The sequence below is a fragment of the Anguilla anguilla genome, chromosome 1 (genome assembly GCF_013347855.1).
Source record: "Anguilla anguilla isolate fAngAng1 chromosome 1, fAngAng1.pri, whole genome shotgun sequence".
NCBI lineage: Eukaryota > Metazoa > Chordata > Actinopteri > Anguilliformes > Anguillidae > Anguilla > Anguilla anguilla.
In genome coordinates this window covers 64621772-64644747 of record NC_049201.1, presented here as the reverse complement: position 1 = coordinate 64644747, position 22976 = coordinate 64621772, and the positions used below count along the sequence as shown (strand labels likewise).

Genomic DNA, 22976 nt, shown 5'->3' with positions numbered 1-22976 from the left:
AAAGTAAACTGTTACAAGACAAAAGAAAGTAACATTTCCCTGAAAAAATTCCTTCGGGGTATGTTAAAGTGACAATGCATACTTTTACATGGTGCAGCTGTAGAGGGTAAGCTGTTCCATTCATTTCTTTAAAGTTTAGTTTTAATGGTCTTTGTTTGTGGAGAGGGGGAAAAGCTAAGTATAATAACACGGTAGGTGCGGAAAGTGGAAGATGAGAGCATTTTTCACAGGAAAAGTATGACCGATCCGAAGAATAGAATTAAGAGCAATTTTTTTTTTTTTGTGCTTCTTTCTAAGTGGTGTTTTAAAGAAGTGAGTATATTTAAGCAAGCTGCAAACAATTTCACCACCACATCTTTATCTCTGTGTCAGAACAGAGCGGTCTACTTGTTTATAGGTCAGAGGTATCAGCTGTTAATGTTGTACAGGGTCTTGACAATGCTTACTGAGATAGACACACCAGAGGGCACTCATAGCAAATAGTTAATGTTGGACGTGGTCTTGGCAACCTTCCTTTCTGACATAGACATTTCAGTCATTAGAGGGCACTCTCAACCAGTGGTCAATGCTGTACAATGTCTTCAAAACTTTCAGTTTCTGAGATAGGCACTTTAGTTACTAGATGGAACTCGCATCTATGATGATTCCAATGGATAAGAGATGAAATGCAAATACATTCTAGTTTTTCATCATATATTCATGGGCTATTGACCAACTGGGTGTCTTAAGAATACTGTATTGATGATGAAAAGTAGGTTTGGGTGATTTTTAAAAAAACACTCATGCCAGTATGTAATTAGCAGTTTTATCTGCTAACTGAGTCCTTCCAAGATATTTATTTGGCTTGACTCTCACCAAAAGAAACAAGGCTAAACAATGACTAAAACCTATACAGACAAAAACAACTCAGAGTTCATATATATGCAAGAAATCTCAATTTTCTTGCTTTTAAAAGATTGTAAATACATCCAAAACAAATAAAATAAATCTATAAATGACTTCTGACTCAACTGGCCTTATATCTTTCATTATGTCCACAATCAGTGAGAAAGCAGTAACAGCACTGAGCCTTGTCCTCTAGTAAATGACACACTTGCCTCTCTTCTGATTGTGTAAACGAGGCTCAGCAAATCTGGATATACACAGGGTTATGGACCTTCTTTGTAAACAAAACTGGTACAAAACTGTGTAAGACAAATTTCATCAGCCATTGCGTACAGGAGGGTATTTCACAAAGCAGGATTATTGAGTAAAACCTGGAACAGCTCTTTTTACTTCAGTCCATGTTCCAGAAGTGGTTATATTAGTCTACATGGAGTATGTGAGGAAGACTGCTTTTATATGTTGTGCATCTCTGTTATACTGCTTGTATGTTACATTCGGTATTAATCACTGCTTTGTTGCAAAACACTGGTGTTTAATCATTATGTTTTCATTGAGTGGTAAGGAAACTATTGTTTAGCCACAACTTTCTTTTTCAGTAATCATACACGCACAATGAGTTGTACCTCACACACAAGATCCCTATCACTGGGTCACTGATTTTCTGCCATACCTACCACTGTTCAGCGGGTGATAGCATCCCTGCACATGTCTATCTATGGTTCTATGTGCTCTAAGCAGTATGGGAGCATCGCTGTCAATCACCGTCTGTGCTTATTTAGTGTCAATTGATGTATATTACGGGGGGCAGTAATAATTGACTGTCAAGAATGCTCTATCAACCTCTTGCTGAGGGATGACTGAATTGCAGGAGGGAACACTATCCTAGATAACTGTTGTCCCAAATCCTAAGCAACTATATACTGTATATTATTATAGTTCCTACACATTAGTAAGCCTAATACAACATGTCCTGTTTTGTTGTTTTTTGTGTATATAAAACTCCCAAGAGGCCTTGCATGCCAGCAATTTGTTTAAATCAATGTAACATTTCCATTAGGCATTACAATAATGTATTAATTTATCCATGATAGTTCTGCTTAAGCCAGGGGTCTGCCTGGTCACGCCATATTTTAAAATTGTGCATTCAAGACTGACTGCATGGAGATGAAATGTTAGTTCACTTAAAATTTCCCCAGGAGCTATGCTATTAGTGCTGCATGAAATGCTTTAAGTACTGTAGGTTTATGTCTCTTTTTAATGTCATACCTCTTTCACTAACTAACCTTTTTTCTGCTGTTGAATAAATACTGGAGCAGAGGTAACAACCCACATCTAGGAGAGACACTGCTGGCTGTTTTATTCACCTTAAAATCAGAAACAAAATCAGACCCAAGGAACAAGTGTTGGTGAGGTAACTGTGTAATCAACTGCTATGCGTTTCTATTCTAGAATTACCCACCAAACCACTAAGTCCGTCACACCAAAATTTATGGACCATTATCCCTGATACCATGTGGCATTTGCCTAACTTTATTCAAAAAGTCCATTCTCCAGGGAAAAAAAAAGTTTAAGTTTCATCTTTTTTTTCCACATGGTCACCTTCATTTTAATGTCCATTGCATTAAAATTGAAATATAAATGTCCTTTCAGATATTTAATATTGAATTTAATAATACTATGTTGTAGTTTCTGATGTACATGGAAGACAGAAATAAAAGGCAATCTTGGTGCTGTTCACATTGGCCCGGTCAAGTTGCACAATTCCATCACATGACATGCGCATGTTCTGCATAATGTGACTCCCGGCCTGGTGGTCTGCATAACCCAGGAAGAACAGGTGCGTCACCGCTCGTGTTTGGACATGGGTTCGCCTCGCTCCACCACTGCAACACTGTTGCCATTTTGGATCAGCTCCTTCTGGGTCCTGTCGATGAAGAACTCAGCCACGACTGGACAGTGGTCTGATGCCACCCCGCCCCATGACCAGTTGTCTGGTATCCAGGGATTGGTCAGGCCCTCTCGCACCACCAAGCAGTGACCTGCAAGGACAAGTGAGCAGATATGAGGGCTTCCACCAGAGTATCTTTTCAAACTTTTTAACAATCACAGAGCCTTCAGAAATGGTTACAATGGCAAGCTCTCTCATGGAAATAAACAAAGATAAACAGACAATAAAATGTAACAGAGCTCAGGATACTCAAGAGTCAATTAGCTCTGATCATGTCATTTCCTGGAGTCAGGACCACCCCACCCATCACTGTTACGACCAGGCGGATGTCACAAGGATTTATAAAAAGACATTAAACTACACTGATGCAGTCAAAACACACATATAAAAACACAAACACATACAGACACAAACCCACCTGTGTAGACCTTCTTGAGCGAGCGGCTGACCCAGATGTTGTCCAGACAGAGGGAGCCCTGGGGGGTCTTGGTGCTAATGTTGGTGAAAACAGTCGCTGGGACTAGAGCGCTCAGCTTCTCCTTCTTCAGAAGATCCATCTCTCCACTGTCTGGGGGCAGCCCAAAGTCTCCCAGCACCAAAAGGTCCTTCTCTCCTGTTCCACAACAACAGCTTTCATATTCACAAGAGACCCAAAAATGTGCTCATGTTTTCATGGGGCTTTTAGTATCATTAAAGTTTAAAGAGCACCGCATTTTGCCATTAAATACAGACACTACTAAAATCTTTATAGACATTACTAAAATATTTTTTCCTATTCTTCTCATTAATTGTGCTGTCACTTGAAGAGGCATAATAAAACAGGAAGTGACTTCAAGGCTGACCTTTCAGTTTTTCCAAAGCACTGTCAGCGATGCACTTGTGGTCATCAGAATGGCTCTTCCCATTTAGATCCCCCTTCAATGTTGGAGCTTTCAACCGGACGTTAACAACTGTCACCTCGGATGAACCTATCTGTAGATGAAAGTAACATTAAGTTACATTACTCACAAACACTACATGAGTACCAGGTCAGGACTCTGATGATGTCAGTTGTTTAAAGAGAGATGGGACACCCGCTACTATAATTTGAGGCCCATCAGGATAGGCTATGAGTAACCTTGCAGTGGTATGGAAGGTCTTTGGTGAAAATAATTGTATTTTTATTAGTAATTCCTCCAGTGTAGGCTGACTTTTATTGGCTGTATTTGGAACTTTTACAAGGCCTGTAACCCTGATATATGTTTTTGTTCCAGATCAGTCCTGTGCCTGAATCAGATACACACGAGTTGCAGTGTTGTTACGGAACTGCATTTGTAACCAGGAGGTTACATGTTTGAATCTTGGGTCAGACGCCACTCTTATACCAAGACGCTTAACCTCAAGAAATTCCATAACTGCCCAGCTGCACAAACGGATAATATGAATGAAGGTATCAGCACATACAGTGAGCACATAAATAACAGTAGCCATACTCTACACACTTGATTGTGTCACACCTACATTAAAATGTCCAAGGTAAGGCCGGGGATAGGCGTGCCTCCCGTTGCCATTGACAACAGGACTCTCCAGGAGGAATGCATCCTTCAGCTCGATCCCAGAGGATGTATCCCAAAGGAACCCGGAAAACTCTGCCTGGGGAACAGGGAAACAGGGAAATCTTAACACTAGGCCCAAAAAGCATAAAACATTCAGAATTATCTTGTAGTGTTTTCTGCTTGAAAAGAGTCATAAACATGAGCTGCTTGGAATAAATATGGAATAAAGAATAAACTTTTAAGGGCTTTACTCTTTATTTTGGAATACACAATCACAACTGTGCAAACCCGTCCCATCGATACAACATCCTAATTCAATTTTTGAGGGTATCCCCCAGCATGTATATCATCCCAAATGCAGGCCTGTGGCTTTTGACTCTGCACAGCTGTGACAGCTGGAAAAGGAAGACCACAGTAACCAGAAAAGTCACTATCGGTTAACAAAGAGGGGAACACCCGATGACATAGATCAGACAACAAGGGGAAGAAGGACGTTGCACAATCAGTCCCGTCAGAGATGCAGAAAGAGGAAGTCACAACACAAAGAAAAGGGAACAAAAACACTGTACTTTTCTGCGCATTTCATACAAAATATGACCAAATGTCTGAGCTTTCTGGGGTTTTGCACTCACACGCGCAGACACACACGCACACATATCTCACATTTTCTCAGTCACAGTTTTCTAAAAGCACTTCTTGTGCAACAAGCCAGCCATCAGTGGCCACACGCATACGGATGCACAAACCACAGGCACATATACACAGTAATTAGTTCTTTATCACGGTCACCCTACACAGCAAGAAAAAACAGCTTTAAGCTGTTAATCTGCCACCTGCAAGGCCAGTAGCCCAGAAGCACCACAGCATCAGCAGAATAGAGTGTAATAAACTAGTCACACAGTCTTAGTGCTCACGACACACACACAAAGGACCTAATCTCATCCTAGCCCCAGATACCCCTCTGCAGAGGTTGAAAAGCAAACAGAAGGGAATTGATTGAGAAGAAAATTCTCTTTAAAAATACTATTGTAATCAGGGCAGAGGGCTGGCAAAGTTCAGCTTACAATACCACAGTGACTGTCTTGGAATCTGAGCAATGATTGCATATTGTAGGCCTCAATCCAGAAAACAATCTTCAGTCCCCTGTTTAAGAGGTGGAAATACAAAGCTGGTGATTAATATGGCGATTGATCGCATGAGGTGCATTGCTTAAGGGTGGTGGCAATGTGACTCCAGGGGAGGTGCCTTATTTTCAGAAGGACTTCATACCCACCCCACCCTCTACTCCACCCTCTCCTCCTTCCTCAGCATGGCTTCTGAGAGGATCCAAGAGTGTGTGTGACCCTACAGTACGTTATAGCACTGCCCTGCTTGGTGGGATGGTGGCTGGTTTTTGGTGATCAGCCTCTCATGGGACTACCTTGTGAAATGGTATTCAGCAGGATTCTTTTCTGAAGGGGGCCCTACCATTTTTGGCTATGCACAGATAAGGGGAAAACTGTGAGTGTGTGAGTATGGTAGTTGTCGGTTGTGACTCTACCTTGTGTAGCTGTCCTGTTGAAGTTTCGGAGACGGAGCATTTCCACACCCCCCTTGGGGCCCTCCATCTCCGGACACTGGGCAAAGTTCCTTGGTTCAGTTCCACACAGAACTGCAGATACAAAGGGGAGGGGGGGAGAGGGAGGGTCAGTACACAATCCTCTCTCAGGGTCAGTCAGTGCATACTGAACTGGAATGACAGAGAAAAAGTATAATGTAACACATACAATCTGATCCCTGTCACAATATAACAATGCAAAATGTACAATGAAACACACAAAATAGGATGAGAAATCACAAAGAAGAAAAAAAAACACTGTTTGACCATGTTTCCCTAAATATCAGACACAAACCACATCAGGTCACACTGGCATGTAGTGACATTGAGTACACTGGCTAAAAACAGGACTTGATTACATAACACACCTGTCTTCATGTTTCTTTCATAGTACCAAAACAACAGCACTGTTATCCCAATAAACATGTCGCCCTAATGCACACGTACACTGGTACACAAATAAAATCTCCCTCACCCTGCTGATCTCAGACTAGCAGTAGACTAATACCCTAAGTTCTAATACTCATATCTGGTTACACTAGCAGGTCACTGATCTCAGACCAGGAGTAGAGTATTAATTTCTACCAATGGCAGTGGTTGCATAAGCAGGCTTCAGTGACAGGTCTGTGGCAGCAGTTTGCTTTATGAGTGATTAGTGTGACTGCTGCTCTGTGCTGCTGTAACCAGAGACTGTGCGTTGGCTCAGTGTTTGGAATTCTGAGCGTCCGAGATGTGACTTCTCAATACGCACGCTGCATTACTGCTCGGGATAACAGCCACTCACAAAACAAGGCAACTGCCATTGGAACCATAAGGTTGCAGGTTTCATTCCCAATAGACAAGTTAAAGGCCTACTGAGAACATAAAAGCACTGATGAAGGCTTCTCACACACGTGTGTCTTATGTTTTGCACTGGCATTCTGCATGTGCCCCCAGTACTGTACAAGAGTTCTCATACTCCGTTGAAGTAAGCATTTCTGAAATGTAAGGTTTGCTTTCCTTTGTTTTTTGCTTTTTCTTTTTCCAGTTTAAGCACCTTCTAAATGCCGTTGGTTAACAAAAAGGTATCCTAACTGAATTACTTCTTTGAAAACTGAGTGGTATATCTGGATAAAATATGTGCTCTGAAAGTTGCCCTGAATGTGAACATCTGCTCAGTAAAAAAATGATTGCATTAGGAAATAGGCTGACCCAAAATCTCAACACATAACCTTAATCTGCTGCTGACATACATTCATATTCCAGCTGCCTGGCGGTCAAATATAAAGAGAGAAACAGTCTAACTCAAAGTCAGACATATCGAGCAGTTTATCAATTAGTGTAATGAATGGGATCCATGGGAAATGAGACACCGGAAATGGGCTTTTTCAATATCTGACCATTTCAGTAATTGAGTTAAGAAAAAGCAAGGGCTCTAAATGTAGGCAGAGCAGTTTTGTTTGGAAAGGAAACGCTTGGCATATATCACCCTGATGTCGGGGCATTCTCTTAATTAGCATTTAAAATAAAAGGTGCCTTCCAAAGGCTGGATCGATACCAGCATGAGGTCATGCGTTCTCAGTATGCAAATGGAACCCTGTTCTCCCAGCATATGCAAAGGTTCAACCAATGTGACAATTACTGGAAGCGGAGTCACCTGTCTTGCAGGGACATGATGCTGTGAAACATGGAAAAGGAAACGCAAAATGTGAAATGTAAAACATGCCATAAACTTTGAAAACAAAATGAGGCTAGGCGTGTTTTTGGTTCACTATTATGAATGGGCTTAAGAACTGGACCCACAGTTATTCTGATTTTAAACAGCCGTAAGACCTGTTTTGTGGCCTCAAGGAAAATGCTATTGTAATAAACAATTTAATTATACTTGAAGTTCTTTGATTGGTCAAGGCTTTATTTTAATTTAAATTAACTCACTGGAGGGACTATTTAAACTATTAATCAAGAAAAGAGCATCCCATTCAATTGTAAAGACTGATTTTGTGATTAGGACAAAGATACTGATTGCTTAAACGTCAAGATAAAACAACCTCAAACGGATGCAGGTACAAACCTTTGATTGCTCAGATTTATTTGTGTGCTACATAAGCAATCATTCTCTTTGTGATGACTTTAACATTAATAAATACCCACTTTCTCCTATTCAAAGGTTGCTGTTTGTTCTTTTGGGGATTTACATTGCTTGTTTACATTGCCTTCTATGCAGCTGTTGATTTTCCTAATACTCTCATTTTTCCTCAGTTTGAATGCCCAGTAACGACTGTATGCCATTCTCATTGTAAACACAGGAGGACCAGCAGGTACAGTATGTGCTGTTAAACACACAACTCCACTCCGATGCAAATACAGCAACTGTACAGGAGGACAGAGGAGGGAGTAGACATCTGATCAACCAGAAGAGTCACTGCTGCGAAGTGAGGTGGGGAAACCGTACTGACTGGAACTCCTGCTCCCTGACCAGCCAAATGGCAAACTATAAGCAAACTATGGTTTTCCAGCAGATGCTGGCATGCTCAGGATTTGTTCCAGGCTCTTGGGTGAATCACTGCACCTCTTACACATACCTTAGCCTGATGCACCACTTGGAAGCCAGATATCCTGATTGTGTTTAAACCACACAGACTCCATTACGTACCTATCCATCTCATGGAACATTACTGTGCTCTGTTTGGACACTAGACAGGGATCTTTTTAGCCTGGCAGACAGCTGTGACTAAGAGAGCAATAAGACCGTTTCCCATCAGGAATACCGTGAGTCACCAAGGCCTTTATCACTTTTCAATCTGCTCTCAAATGCCGGGGACTCCCTGATAACCCCCCACACACTCAACACCAGATTACACTGCTGTACAGTCCCCAGTGCTATGCGAAAGACCCATTTACCAAATGTGATCACAAAAAGCCCTCATTAGTCCAAATGTACAAGCTAGCACAGTCAAACAATCTTACCGGCTTCTTCATTAACACTTAATCCTGAATGTACTGTTGGTCCGGAAAAAATAATCTATACAAAGCTGATTAAATCCGACACTGTTTGCACAGGTGAGCAAGACATTCAATTCCCCAAGCCACAACATTGTAAAACTATCTGTGTCCAGTACACATTGAACCACATTTTCCCCCAATGTAACCATGGTTATATAGTAACCAGATATTCATGTATTGATGTTTGACTCGCCTTTAGCCAACACTACTGTATATTATATGACATGTACAGAAATCCATACTGACATTGGGATTGGGTTTTGACTTAAGGCCTTTGGGGTGGAGCATTCAGCTAATATCCCAGGTGCAATGACTTACTGTACCCCAAGGACCAGGGCTCAGTCCTTTGTCCTCTCTAAAACCCAGACACAATACAAGTCTGAAGTACAACTCCATATCAGTACTCCATGCTATATGCTGGTAAATTATAATTATACCAGTCACTCTAATTGTTACCTTATACCGTAACATAACTCAGGAGACTACCCACATTCTTCTGATTGTAGTATAATGATTGCTTAAGGATCTGGGCCGTTCTATCCTGGATCAAAATACTTTGAACTGGTGAAGATGAATTGCTTCAGTAAAATGTCCAGCTGTATCCAGCTGCAGGCTTAACTGGAGAACTGCGAAATGAGCCAGACCTCATTGTGATTTGATGCACAGTGAAAGGTCGTTTTTGAAGAAAATGCTGAACATTCAGTACTCTGTCTCAGCATGGTTCTGCAGTTTGCCCTGAATACCCACAGCAGAACTGAAAACTCCATGAAAGAAAAAGCCTTGTCACTTCTGTGCTCACAGCCATGTTCTAAAACACGGGACAGCGTGTACTACGTGATGTAGTATATTACATCTTTTCCCTGGGAAAAAGAATGGCGTACCCAGGCCTCCCCCCCCCCCTTATCTCCGTGGCGGTGCCGCACCTACGACCGCTCTCGCCCTTGGGATGTGATTTATAGAATGCGGGGAGGCGGGGAGAATGCGGACGTCCGCACTACATCACAACGCTTTTTTCCCCTCACAGCTTGTCTCCCCGCTTTCAGACACACAGAGGAATCACAATTACTCAGATCATCTCCCTGACTCTGCAGCGTTCGGGGGTAGGAGGGGTACTAAACAGAGGAAGGGCAAGAGGACAGAAAATAAAGAAAGGGAGAGGATGAGGAGGAGAGGGAGAGCTTCTGCAGTTATGTTGACACTGACAGAGTAAGATATTTTCATCTGTAGCCAGTGACATATGAGCTTCATGGTGTCTTTAGACCTGTTCCTCTGTAAACTGTAGGGGTCCTGATCTTATCTAAGAGGGACCTTACATAAATCATACAAGGCTCTTGTATTTATCTTACTGTGTGGTGTGTGCTGTCATAACAGCTTGAGGGATGCACTAATGTAAGGGAACCATTCTCACAGATATGTGTATCTAGAAACACTTGTTACTGGAATATCTGAGCAGGAAAGCCCACAGCTATTACAGATGACTCTGGATGTACAAGTGCAGTTTGCCTGGTCGTATGAAGGAACAGAACACAGTGATCCCAAGGTTGCCTTGGGCTGATTTGCACACCAGAGGACAGGGAAAGCCAATCTCACCCACAGGGGCACACAACAGAGAGAAGGGCACAAGTGAGAACTCCACCCCCTCTGGAGTCAGCCAATAAGAAATCAAGCTCACATAATTGGTGTGTGAAGGTCGGGAAGATGACGCAAATGACAAAAGAAAAACTGGTTCACCTATCAGTTCCATTCATTAACCTCAAATTCCTCCATGCTCACTGTTCAGAGGCCTTTCCTAGTTCCTGTCACTAACACTAAATATAGATGTGCAGCTTAAGCATCTCCTAGCACACCATTAGCATGTATCATATCCTTATAATATAAGCTCTTCAATGGCATTGGGTCGAAACAAAATGGCAATAATGTAAATGTAAAGACAGTACAGCATGGATGCAGAGAATAGCTATTTAAAAAATATATATTTCTGTCCCCAATATAAAAGAGGTTGCATATACTGACCCAGCTTACACTGTAGTATATCTTCAACAGCCTGAGCTCTGGGCTGAAACCACTGAAAATGAAACCACTCAAAGATGACAAGCCTTTATTGATGGGCCATGGGAAAACACCACTTGCCTGACATCTTTATCGATGCAACGTTTTGCCCAATGAGAATGCGAGAGACTGAGAGAAGTTGACAGGAGGGGAGGGAAATTAAAAGCTGATATAGTACCTTCTCCAGGGCTTCTCTGTCTGCCAGGTCTTGAACTGCTAAAAGCTTGATGCTGTAGGGAAAGGGCAGAGAGATACAGAAAGTATGAGCAGTGAGACTGATTCTGTGTTGATCAAATGATTGCGAGTTAGCAGATATTGCTACAAGGCAACCATTTTGCAAGAGTTTGAAATTCAATGCCCAATATCTATATATTCACTGATAATGAACGGATGACATTCTGCAACAACAAGGATACGTGAATCATTCAGCAGACAAAATAGCATCACACCACCGAAATGAGAAAATGATTTTGTTCAGACGTGATTTGCAGCTTGGTAGACATACTGAATACAGAGGAGATTCGCCAAAGTATCCTCCTTACAAGCCTTCAAGCTGACTGTCTTGACAATTTGGAATCATAACTATGTGTGCCAGGATTATTATCACTCACGATAATCTAAATAAACTGAATTATAATGAAATCAATACCAGTACTGTTTTACAAATTGTAAAGTGTGAACAATATGTCTTCTCTAGTTATCTCAACATATTTTATGATGAAAAATATATATTGAAATTGTATGTTGTGTCATTCACAAGAGTTACCAGATAAGAGAGTACTCTGATACATCTTTACCTTAAACATTGCACAAATTAATCTGTTGCATAACACTGTTGCACAATGCTGACACCACAGCGGCAATGATAAGCTCCACTGTACCAGGGTCACTATAAAACTGCACCCCTCCTTTTTTAGCTTAATTCATATTCCTGGAACCAGCCATTTAAGATGCCCCATCATCTCCATTACAGAACTTGAATCTATGCCACACTGTGCATTACACTGATGGAGACAACCTCACTCGGTCAAACACCAAGTTATCATTTTACAATATTCCACATGCATTCAGTCCCATTTCTTTTTATTTATTCCACAGAAACTCAGCTGGTTAAGGGTCCATATTTATCAGAAATTTATCTTACTAAACAAATTTTTTTGTTTATGCTCAAAGCCAGAGTGGCAGTGAGCCAAACAAGCATCATTCAGTCTCAGTTTACACATATCCCATCACCTGTTGCATTTGCACTGTGGTAATTAAAACCGTGTGTTTTCTATGGATTATTAAGTATGGTCCAACAGGCTTTCTCTATGAATTGACACCTGAGGACTGACCTACTCCCTTGCAATTGCAGAACTGGCAGGGTTACACAAGGTGTAATTACAGAAGATGCACAGCTGATTGTTATGTAGTAGGAAAGGTACCGTGGGCCATATGCAGAGGAGGGGTTGAATGTCACCTTCCGAGTGCTGACTTGAATGCAGATCGATACGGCATTTAAGCCACAACACTTATCCTCTATGCCTCGGGAAGCAGGTCGATGAGGTGCTGATGAGACTGCAGCTAGAGATGACTGCTGCTTTTACAGAAAGGGACTGTCGGACGGTCCCCATATGGGAAAGAACTGCATATGCACAATTTTACGCAGATACACAATAATAGGAATATTACCAAATTGCTGATTTAAAAAAAAACTCAAATGTCGCCCCAGCGACATGTTATTCATTGACTGAACACTCATGTTATTCTATCATTCCATCCTCTTTTGGTTAGTAAGATTTCCCTCTTTTGTAGGAAAAAAGTAGGCTCCCTTGATCCTTATGATGAAATTGTAAGGAAGGCACCGAAATCTACACATTCGAAAGGTAGTTAGGGAACATCTGCTTTGTTTTACATAGTAAAATCCACAGTCAGCTATAAATAGGATCTACAATCCACACTCCAAACTAATTGATTAATCAGATTTATAAGCCAGTCTTTTGACAGCAATTTCTTTTGTAAATTGAGATTCACGTTAGTTTCCCTCTGGTTCATTTTCAAGTAAATATGTTGGCTATGTTCCTCAAAAATCAATACCCAGTAAGACATTCATATTAAGTTCTGACTGTGATGGAACTCATTTAATTCAGACAGCAGTGTTACATGCTACAGGCTGGAGTGAGGAGCTGGCAGTGTGCTAAAATGTGATGCTACGTCAGCAGCGATTGGCTGAGGTTATCAGGGGATCGCTGACTCCGAGATGTCTGCACCCGCTTGTTTATCTTTCCCACTGGCCTTCCAGCGGATATGCTGCACTTCCACGAGGAAAGCGTCTTGCTTGTGAGCCAGTGGGAAGGTTTCCACTGGGAGCTTCTCGGACATGTTCTTCTGAACGTGAGGGTCAGTGAAGAGTGAGCTGATGAATGGGAAAAAATTTCAGCCTGAGGGTTATTGGCTCCGCCCTGCACTGTGACATCACTACATCACATGAGTCTACTAGGCGAGTGGAGTTCTACAGCCTGCCCCTGGGCAAGTCACATGCCCAGATCTTATGCAATGGTAATCAACTGTTACCATAGCGACATGAGGATGCAAACAGGATGTTTGATAACAAAAATAGTTACAGGGTTGAAAAAGTTCTTGAAGAATTTAAAGGTACCCTGAAAGAAAAAATTTGCAATTTATAGTACAGACTATCCATAAGGTTGATGAGCAACTTATTTTAGTTGTCTCAGAATCATGAAATAAAAAAAGACTTGAATGTAGAATATGAAAAGACTGGAACAGTGAAGTGTGATTAAGTCAATAGCATCCCAGGTGTATAGTGGTGGGCTTAATTACATTAAGTGAATTGCAGGATTCACACACTAGGTCACCATCAGAGCACATAGAATGTTCATGGCAGCAATCTTCAATTTCCAAACAGCTGGAAATGACAGGTAAGTACCAGTATCTAACCTGTTTCTTCATCTGCTTACATCACCAGCTGCATTGGTATGTCAGTATGAAAACACACAATGTGTACATTTCACTCAATTATGGAGAAACACAATACCAAACTAACATTATTCAGTTACACAGAAACATGCATAGGATTCCATTCACTGCTAATTTTCTGGCAATTCTGATATAAAAATGAAGGCAATGTGAGTTGTTTTCAAACTTTACACGTGAAAAATTAGTGAAAAGGTGACAGACCCGAAAAAAAAAATCTATATAGTGCCCCCTCTATGTTATGGTGTTGCTACCATGTCCACGAGATTAATATTAAAAAACAAAGATGGGTCACTTTAAGTTTTGACTGTGATCCTGCGCACTGCGGGTTTAAGAAGGGACTCTTGTTGGTTTAAAAAGGGCTCCTGACTGGATATATATCCTGGCAGCCTGCTTTCAGGGAATTATACTGGTGAATGCTGATTACAGAGAGCTCTATGCTGATGGAAGACAAGATTTAACAGGGAATGCTTGGAGGCTTATGTAGTACACTGTGCTTTGTAGCCCATGGCAGGTGAAAAAGAAGCTCTAACCAGAGGTCTGTAATTCACGATGCACTGCAAACTGCTGCCTCCATAGATTTTCCACTTGGGTAGCTGAAATGCTTCGAACGATTGAGTCAGCTCAGTGCGGCGGGCCTGGAGCACTGCCACGGGGTGGGGGTGGGGGGTGTGTGGGGGGGGGGGGGGGGGGGGCTGGTGCATCATTCAGGGCAAATTATCACACAGTACAGAATCTTAAACATGTTAACCAGAACAATTCAGATCAAGCACCTTTCCTACTGGAGGCCTCAGCAGCGTCACACTTGGGCCCTTGAACCCAAACCACTCTTGACCAGAGCCTAGATCAGCTCAAGCAGGCTGTTGGTTCTCTAAGTGTTGAATTCCACATCAAAGCCTATGACCGCACACACAGAGATGATGAGGTCCTATGCGCCTCCTCACAGGGATGTACCTATAGTAAATAACACCCGATTCAACTCTTCACTAACTTTCCCACTTAATCTCACCAACTTTGGTATTCCAGTCATCTGGCACACCTGGTCTCCACCGGGCCTTCTGTGAGACACACTGCTGCAGTGTCGATGCTCACCAAAATACTAAATTATTCACTGAAACTGAAATTCACTGTAACTTTTTGGTATTCATGGGCTTCTCTTAAAGCCTGCAAGAATTCCCCCAAGCATGAGGCAGGCACCATAGAGACTGCGCTGTTGTTAATAGCCTTCCTCAGACCTGTTGGCATTGACTCTTTAAACATAAAAAGTTCAGAAAAGCACATAAAAGCAGCACAACTGCATAAATATAAAGTGCAGCGAAACTGGCTTGATACAGCCCGAGTATGATTGAATGAACCACTGCATGAATGACCCATTGAATAAATACCTTCAGTACTGTATTTGGCTGGGGTGAGATTAAAGTAAGCCTTTGACCCACTAACTAATCCCATCATGGCAAACTCTGGTCTGATTGTGTTTGCTTTCATTATATAACGTTCCCTGGCACTAAAAACAAATATTTAGTCCATATCGTCAAGCAGATTAACAGTTAAAAGTACAGAAAAATATATATTATATAAAATATAACAAAAATTATTGACAAAAAGGTGATTAAAGTTAATTTAAGTATTACTCTCCCGTTGTAGATGGATGCTGAGTGATATCACATTACTTTAACTGTAAGGAGGAAACAGTGAAGTTATATTCTTTTTTTTTTTTAAACTGCATTTTCTCAACAATATTTTCTTTTCACCCAATTGAGCCCAGTCATGTTTATAGGCCTCTCCCATCACAGTAATCCACTCTGTCAATCAGAAGAGTGCAGACAAGAGCAGGTTGTGTGTTGCCAGCAGCTGTCTCTTTAATCTGCCATGCACCAGCTGAGTCCAAGGAGCTTTCTGCATCCACAGCTGGCTCAGGCAGACTGCAGGCACCCGACTGACCTGTCTCTCCAGCAAGATGAGAAAAAGGACAATCCTGGCAACTGAAACCCCTCTCGCCCTGAGCAATGCTACAGCACATGCACTGCCCTGCAGAGCCATCAACCACAGTCAGGATTTGATACCATACATCTGAGCACATGATCATGCTGAGTGCTCAAGCAGGAGAACCCCCAAAAAAGTTATGCTCTGGCTTTGTTGACCTTTTGTGCAGAATATCTACAAGCCATGACCTATAGTCTTTGATAACAATACAGATATTTGAAGCAGTAACGGGTCAACACAGAAGGCACACTGTCTAATACAACTAAGTATACTACCTTTGACAATTTAAATCAAAGATACATAAACAGACTTTCTCCATGCCATATAAGCATGGAAGACAAAAAGCCACGGACAGCCAGCAGTTCCATTTTCAAAAGAACTCGAGTAAACTCGAGCAAACACCTTTGCCCTGCTTTTCCTTCTGAAAGTCAGCACCCTGGGAGAGGATGAAGCCATGGGAGGGAGAGAGGGATAAAGACAGGGAGAGTAAACTTGTGTCTGTCTCTTCACAAATAGCTGACAGTCAAAGCCCGCAGCACACTGACCTTTAGCAACTGTGACTCAGAAGAGTTTGCTGACCTGGAGTTACTCTCCCCTCAAGGGAAGTGAACAAATGCAAACAGGGCCAAGACCAACCAATACCTTGTGACAGCCCAACATGTGACCAAAAAGAACAATCACTATTTTTGCCTGGAAATCAACATTTATTGAGAGTGGTGGTGGGGGGGTGGGGAGAATTATGGACATGCAGTGGCAGCTCTGGCTCAGAGACAGTATGTTCCCTATGATCCCTGACTCTCCTGGACTGCAATGAGGTGAAGGTGCACTGCTTCAGGCTAACTGTAATATAAGGTCACTATCACTGTACTCTACGTCAACAAAAGCAGGAGGAGAAATTCAGATCACTCCAGGTATTCTTTTGATAAAATCATTACATTACATTACAGGCATTTGGCAGATGCTCTTATCCAGAGCGACGTACAACAAAGTGTATAACCATAACCAGGAACAAGTATGACGAAACCCCTAGAGAGAAGTACCGGTCCAAGTGCAGGGAACAACCGCATAGTTCAACTTGGACCCTGAAGGTGAAACTGATTAACACTAAACAACGAGAACGGCAAAAACGCAGTCCATGGAAAAAATACAAGCAGTAGTTAAGACAAAATCCCTCTAGAAATGTACATGTACAGCCTACATGTTTACTTAGCCTACATAAAAAACCCATATCCAAGGGTAATTGACAGCCCTGCAGATCAGAGTCTTTTTTGCTGTTCCTATTTCCTAGATACGTAGCCTACATCTGAAACTAGTAAATGCTTAGTCTTGGAGGTGACTAATCTTTCTTGTTATGGAGGCAGAGCAATATGCTGGCAGTAAAGCAGAAATCGTGCTTCCTGTTTGCCAAGCTAAACGTTCTCCATAGCAACTCACAACAACATCAGATCAGTAGGCCTATAGCTTTATATCCGTTATGCACCTGTAGAAGGGAGAAAAATCCAAACTCACCCATTTTCAAGCAGTGTCATGCATACAACTTCCTTCACGCCAGGGTTATTTGCCTTCTCGACTGAACAGGACTGCAAGTTCCAGGTAGCCACTCGTACAGCAGCTTTGCTGTCACGCATTCCAGAGAATACTTCCACATTGGGCCGTGCCGAGATTATCTGTGTCGGCCCACCTGGCGGAAGATCGAGATCCTCACTCTGAAGACTGAGAGAAGTCGGACTGGCGTGCGATTTGCTAGTGCAGGCAAACCCACCGTTGGTATTTGTAGAAGGCGTTCTAGAGCGTTCCACAAATACCTGGAATCTAATTTTGTCCAGCAGAGAAGAGTTGATTTGATTGACTTTCACCAGATCCTCTATGCTTTTGAATGGTCCATACTCTTTGCGGTAGTCTACAATGCTTTGGGCAATTTTCTCTGTGATGCCGCGGATGCTGACGAGCTGCGCCGGCGTGGCAGTGTTGATGTTCATACCTGTGTACGCCAGATGTTCGTGGTTCTGGTCTTTGCGCAGCGACGAGGAGGGAGAATGTTGAGATGAACCTACTCGGTTGCCGACGCAGATCTCTAGTTTAATTGCCTCTAATTTGACGGCCCCTACCCCGCTCACCAGCGCCAGGTCCTCCACTTTTTTGAATCCCCCGATGCACTCTCGATACTCTACGATGTTTTGCGCAACTGTACGATTTACCCCCGGCAGGGTCATGAGCTCTTCCTCAGTGGCAGTGTTAATGTTCAGTCGCTCCTGGTTGACCATGATGTTACTGAAGTTACACGCCGCGCTGAACTTACGCTTGCTGTGACAAAAATCCATCGGATCTTTAGGAATGGAACGATGGCACCCCAAATTCCCTCCCATGTTGGATCACCTGTGCAGAGAACCACTGACACAATCTCCGGTGCAGAAAAGAACTGATGGACACAAACAGAAACCGGCTACCGTTGAGCTACGTTCCTTACCTAGACTACGTATGTAGTTAGCAGACTAAGCTTGAGTATACGTATTTGCTATTTAATAACTACATAATGCTGACGTGAACTAGCCTACGCAAAGATAGCAGTTTATATCTTCTTAACAGGTAGTTTACTGAATCCGCTGGTCCATGTCCTTTTTGAATTCCTTGTAATCTTGCTTGCTTTTTATTTTCGTTTAGTTTCTAGGCAGGCACACCCTTGTAGGTCTGGTGGCTATATTGGAGCAAGCGTGTAATTCAAGCGGTACCTACCGCCGTTTGCTGAACGTAGCTCCTCACGGCGTTTGCAGCACAACAGTCGTCATGCATTCTCACCACCCTGATAGGGGGCGGGGCCGTAGCACGGGTTGACAGACCTGGCAGGACATATTACTGCATCGTCCGACTTCGATGGCACGTCCCGCGGTAGCATGCTATTTCATAGCATTAACTGCCCAAAATCAGTGTGAATGTTAACGTTTGAAACGCTCAAATTGCACATTCTGACAAAAAATGTAATTCTCCACAAATGGAAGGCAAACGTTGCGTATTAAAGATGTGACATACTGTCACATACTAGTGAGAGGAGTTGAAAAACTTATATGAATAAAACAAGCACCATGGCAGCTGTATTAATGAATGAAGATACATGCAATTCTTTATTTGTACATGTAGTGCTAGCTGTATTGGCATCTTTTTAAAAATAATTACAGCGCATTTTATTTTCATATCTGAAACACGACTGCCATTTCACTATTAAATTGTAATCTATTGTGGTCAATGACTTTGCCCAACGTGGACAATTGCTGAAATGAATACATTCCTTACCCCCATTTATCATTACTGCCCAGAAGTATGCACATTTACTCTGCCCTCCAGTGTTGTCAGAAGAAATGTCACACGATCATTCCACACTCTCGGCTTTGTCATGTTTTGGGATTCAGATAGAACACGGCATTGAAAAAAAATTAAATGTTCAGAATTCAAATCAGACTATAGCTGCTTCGTTAACTCAGTAGTTTCCAGTTCTTTCTTTTAAAATTAAAAAAAAAAAAATCACAAACTGGTGTGCTTACTCTTGCTGGAATTTATGCATTTTGAAGGAGACTAAATACTTCCTATTTTCCAAATGTAACAAAATTGTTCACTATAGTCAGGTTATCAAATTATGGGGACAGAGCCCATTCAATCTACTTGACCTTTTAAGAACTGGGTCACTACATAAGGCTATACGGAGAGGGAACAGTCCAGCACTTTCAATGTAACATAATCCCATCTAGGTCCTCTAAGCTCCAAAACTGGACGGGGGCCACAGAACAGCAGAGCAGAAAGAATGAGAAAGTGGAAAGGGAAATAGTGGGGGCATAAAAGGGTGAACTGCCTAAATGATGTAATGGGGATTTGGTCAAAGGGACAGATTCTATAGAACAGGCAAATGGTGAAAGAATACAGATGACAACTCAGAAGTGTCCTCCGGTCACACTGTGGAGGCGCTTTGTTTTGTGCGGCAGTTTCTGTCGGGCTAGTCCGTCCTGTATTGTGCAGTGTTCTAAGAAGAGTCCATGAGAAGGAAGCTCCTGAGTCGTGTCCTTGTGAGAGTGTTTGGACTCACACAGAAACTGCTCGGGTGAATGAGAGCTGAGGTGGTAAGTTTGAAAACCGGCTCTGTCCTTAAGTTTGGACAGGCCCCAAAGTCTTGTAAGCAACTGCCAAACAGGCTCTTTTGAATCCTGGCGTGTAAATTAGCTTCCCCAGCGGTGTCAGCAAGGACACAAAATGAGTTGGGGAGTGTTGAGGACTCAACCAGTGAGGTAGTGGACTCAGTGGGAAGTGTCAGCTCATTCACCAAGGCACTGCCATAGGCAGCGAGGGAAATGGAGTCGCAGATTTTGTTATGCATATTCTCAGTGGGTGGGATGCTGTGGTGACGCAGTACCTCAAAGGAGGAGCAGAAGAATGCTGACCATCCGTATGGATCTTCTGTCATATTACTGTAGACTGGAAGGGCGTAAGGGAGCTTCACTCAGTCTGCAGAGGGCCGGGATGCCTGACCCTGCCTCTAAGTATAGCCTGAAAGAACACGTTATGATGGGGGTATTCCACACCTACTGTTCTGGCAATCCTTTCAGCAGACCTGCACTGGAAGGTTAGTCGTTATGTCAATCAAAGGAACACCGTACATGTAACCACATACAAAATCTTTTTGCATGAAAGTTCCCCTGCTTTCCTGCAACTAATGGAAAGGTAATTTGTCTCAGGAAATTGTCCTTTGAAGTTCCCATTCCCCAGCCACAGCATTGCGAAGAATTGTCCAATGGAACATGGCAGTGGAAGGGCTCACCTCTTGAAATATCCTGCACCAGCTTTAATATTCAAAATAAATATCAGCTAACTGAGATACTGTTATTCCCTTTGTACCTCATAAAGCTCAATTTTCCAACACTGGCTCGATGGAAACTCACTAAATTACGCAGTCTTAAATGTAAGGGAATCCTTCTGTTCAGTTCAGCATCATTTCTGCAAAACACCATATATACAAAAGTGGACTTTTACATTTAAGTACAATTAAAATAAATGCGTTGAATGAATACAAGTGAGTGTTGAGTGCATGAAGCAATGTGTGTTGTTTGTCTATTTCCTGTTATCTTGTTGCACAAAATTCAGATGAACCTTAAGGATGGCAAAGTTTTTGTTTTTGGAATGCATGTTCATATTAATCTCTTCTTGCTGTATTATTGAATTAGTGCGAAGTATTTATTGAACTAAATGCCATGCTGAATGTAGTCTTGTATCAGATATAATATAGTGAGGCATATCAATGGAGTTGTCTATGACCTGGCATTCCCTACTACATAGATGGGGATCACTGTTATATCTGAAACAAGACTCAATTCAGATTGGAATTATGTTTGGTGGATTTTGGTAGGCGGAAGACCTTGTAGATCCCAGGAGGAATTCATTGTAACCACCATGGTACCTGATCTTTCATTTTTGAGTAGATAATTTATTAAAATATGAACCAGCAATGATTCGAATCAATTTCAGCAAAACAACACGAAAAGGTGTGTAGGAAACATTCAAATACTCAAAAATCTAAGCAACTCACTCAAGGTCAAAACGACTCTTCTTTAAGCAGTTAAAACCAAACAGGATGAATGATAGCAGACTTCTGTGATCCATTTAAATCACTTGGAGGAAGTCCAGGCTTGTAAAATGCTGTAGTAATACAACACTACTCTGGGTTTTACTGTCCAATTCCAAGATGATGGAAATTGTTCTTATGGAACCAATAGGCCCAGAAAAATATAAGCACAGAAGGTTAACTAAATTTCAGTTTTGGACCATCTCCTTCATCCAGGTAAATCTATGGTGGCTTTCATAGGATAACAGGGCTTTTGCTAGTCAGTACTAGATTCTCACCACCAAGCTTTTAGTCAGCTGCAGTTCATTCAAAGTGGAGCCCATTGAATGCTCAGTTTAAGACATCAGCAGATGAACCTCCAAAGCTCCCTACTGTAACCAAACCTGTACCCTGAATGTGAACTCCAGCTGGCGCTGAAGGGAGCACGTTGTTCAGGGGATGTAGTTTAAAGAAACGAGACAGAGGTGGTGCTGATTACAGGTAGACGGAGCCCGGATTGTTCAGAAAGGCTCTGACCCAGTAAACTGGCTTTAACCCTCAGACCTTCCACATCACTGCAGCCATAGCACACAGAGCACTGTCTCAGCACACGCATGTAGCACAGTGCCCCAAACAGTCACCATGGAGACCTGGCTTTCCTGCCATCACCCCAAATGAGCATGAAAGTGGGATGCACTATTCATAGGACATGTGACTCGACGGATATGGGACTGAATTCTGAAAAGTAGTGCATTTGGGAAAGGAAAAAGAAACCATAACATAAGTAAAGTCAGTCACGATGCACCTATGCAGATAATGTATTGTGTAGATGTACAATTTTATGTAATCAGGGACCACAAGTGTCCATGTTCCATTCAGTCTGAACAAAGTTCCATAGAACACTACTGCCGAAAAAGATCTTTCAGCAAGGAGTGTAGCACAGCATCTTCATATATGTTACAACAGTTTTAAAAACATTTTATTACCAGTGCATCTGTATAGTTACAGATTAAAGTTTTTATGATGCAGCTTTGTATACTTTGGCAAAACCAGTCATACTGCAACAAAATTTGGAAAGTTTGGAGCTCCAGCACTAAATACCAGGGTCTCCCATGCAAACATGCACAGAATCTTAAGATTACGTGTGCTGGATCCAATGTCCAATTTGGGTGGCCTTGCAGTAGTCCTAATACACCGATGGTCTTATGCCCCCTTACAAAATCAGCCTATATCACGTTGCATGGTCAGGATCACTGACCAATAACGATTGGCAGAGAGACCCCAACCCGATGACCAGCGCGTGCCTTTAACCAATGAGGAGAGAGGTTAGGTACACAGCATCACCCTTTGAGCGCAGGGCGGTTGTGCCCTGCCAGAAGAGCTCAGGCCATGTGTGCGTTCACTGCAGCACTCCAGCTGGGGTCCAAAGTCCAGCTTTTAACC

At 42.3% G+C, this 22976-nt stretch overlaps 1 protein-coding gene across 1 annotated transcript; it reads right to left on the bottom strand.

The window, feature by feature from the left end:
- Positions 1 to 791: 791 nt before the first annotated feature.
- Positions 792 to 18925, bottom strand: LOC118231842 (endonuclease/exonuclease/phosphatase family domain-containing protein 1-like). Its single transcript, XM_035426150.1, has 7 exons — positions 17462 to 18925; positions 11175 to 11226; positions 5909 to 6019; positions 4334 to 4465; positions 3676 to 3805; positions 3252 to 3446; positions 792 to 2924 (listed from the first exon to the last, which is right to left on the bottom strand). The coding sequence occupies exons 1-7, from the start codon at positions 18316 to 18318 to the stop codon at positions 2728 to 2730; spliced, it is 1674 nt and encodes a 557-aa protein (XP_035282041.1). The 5' UTR covers positions 18319 to 18925; the 3' UTR covers positions 792 to 2727.
- Positions 18926 to 22976: the final 4051 nt, after the last annotated feature.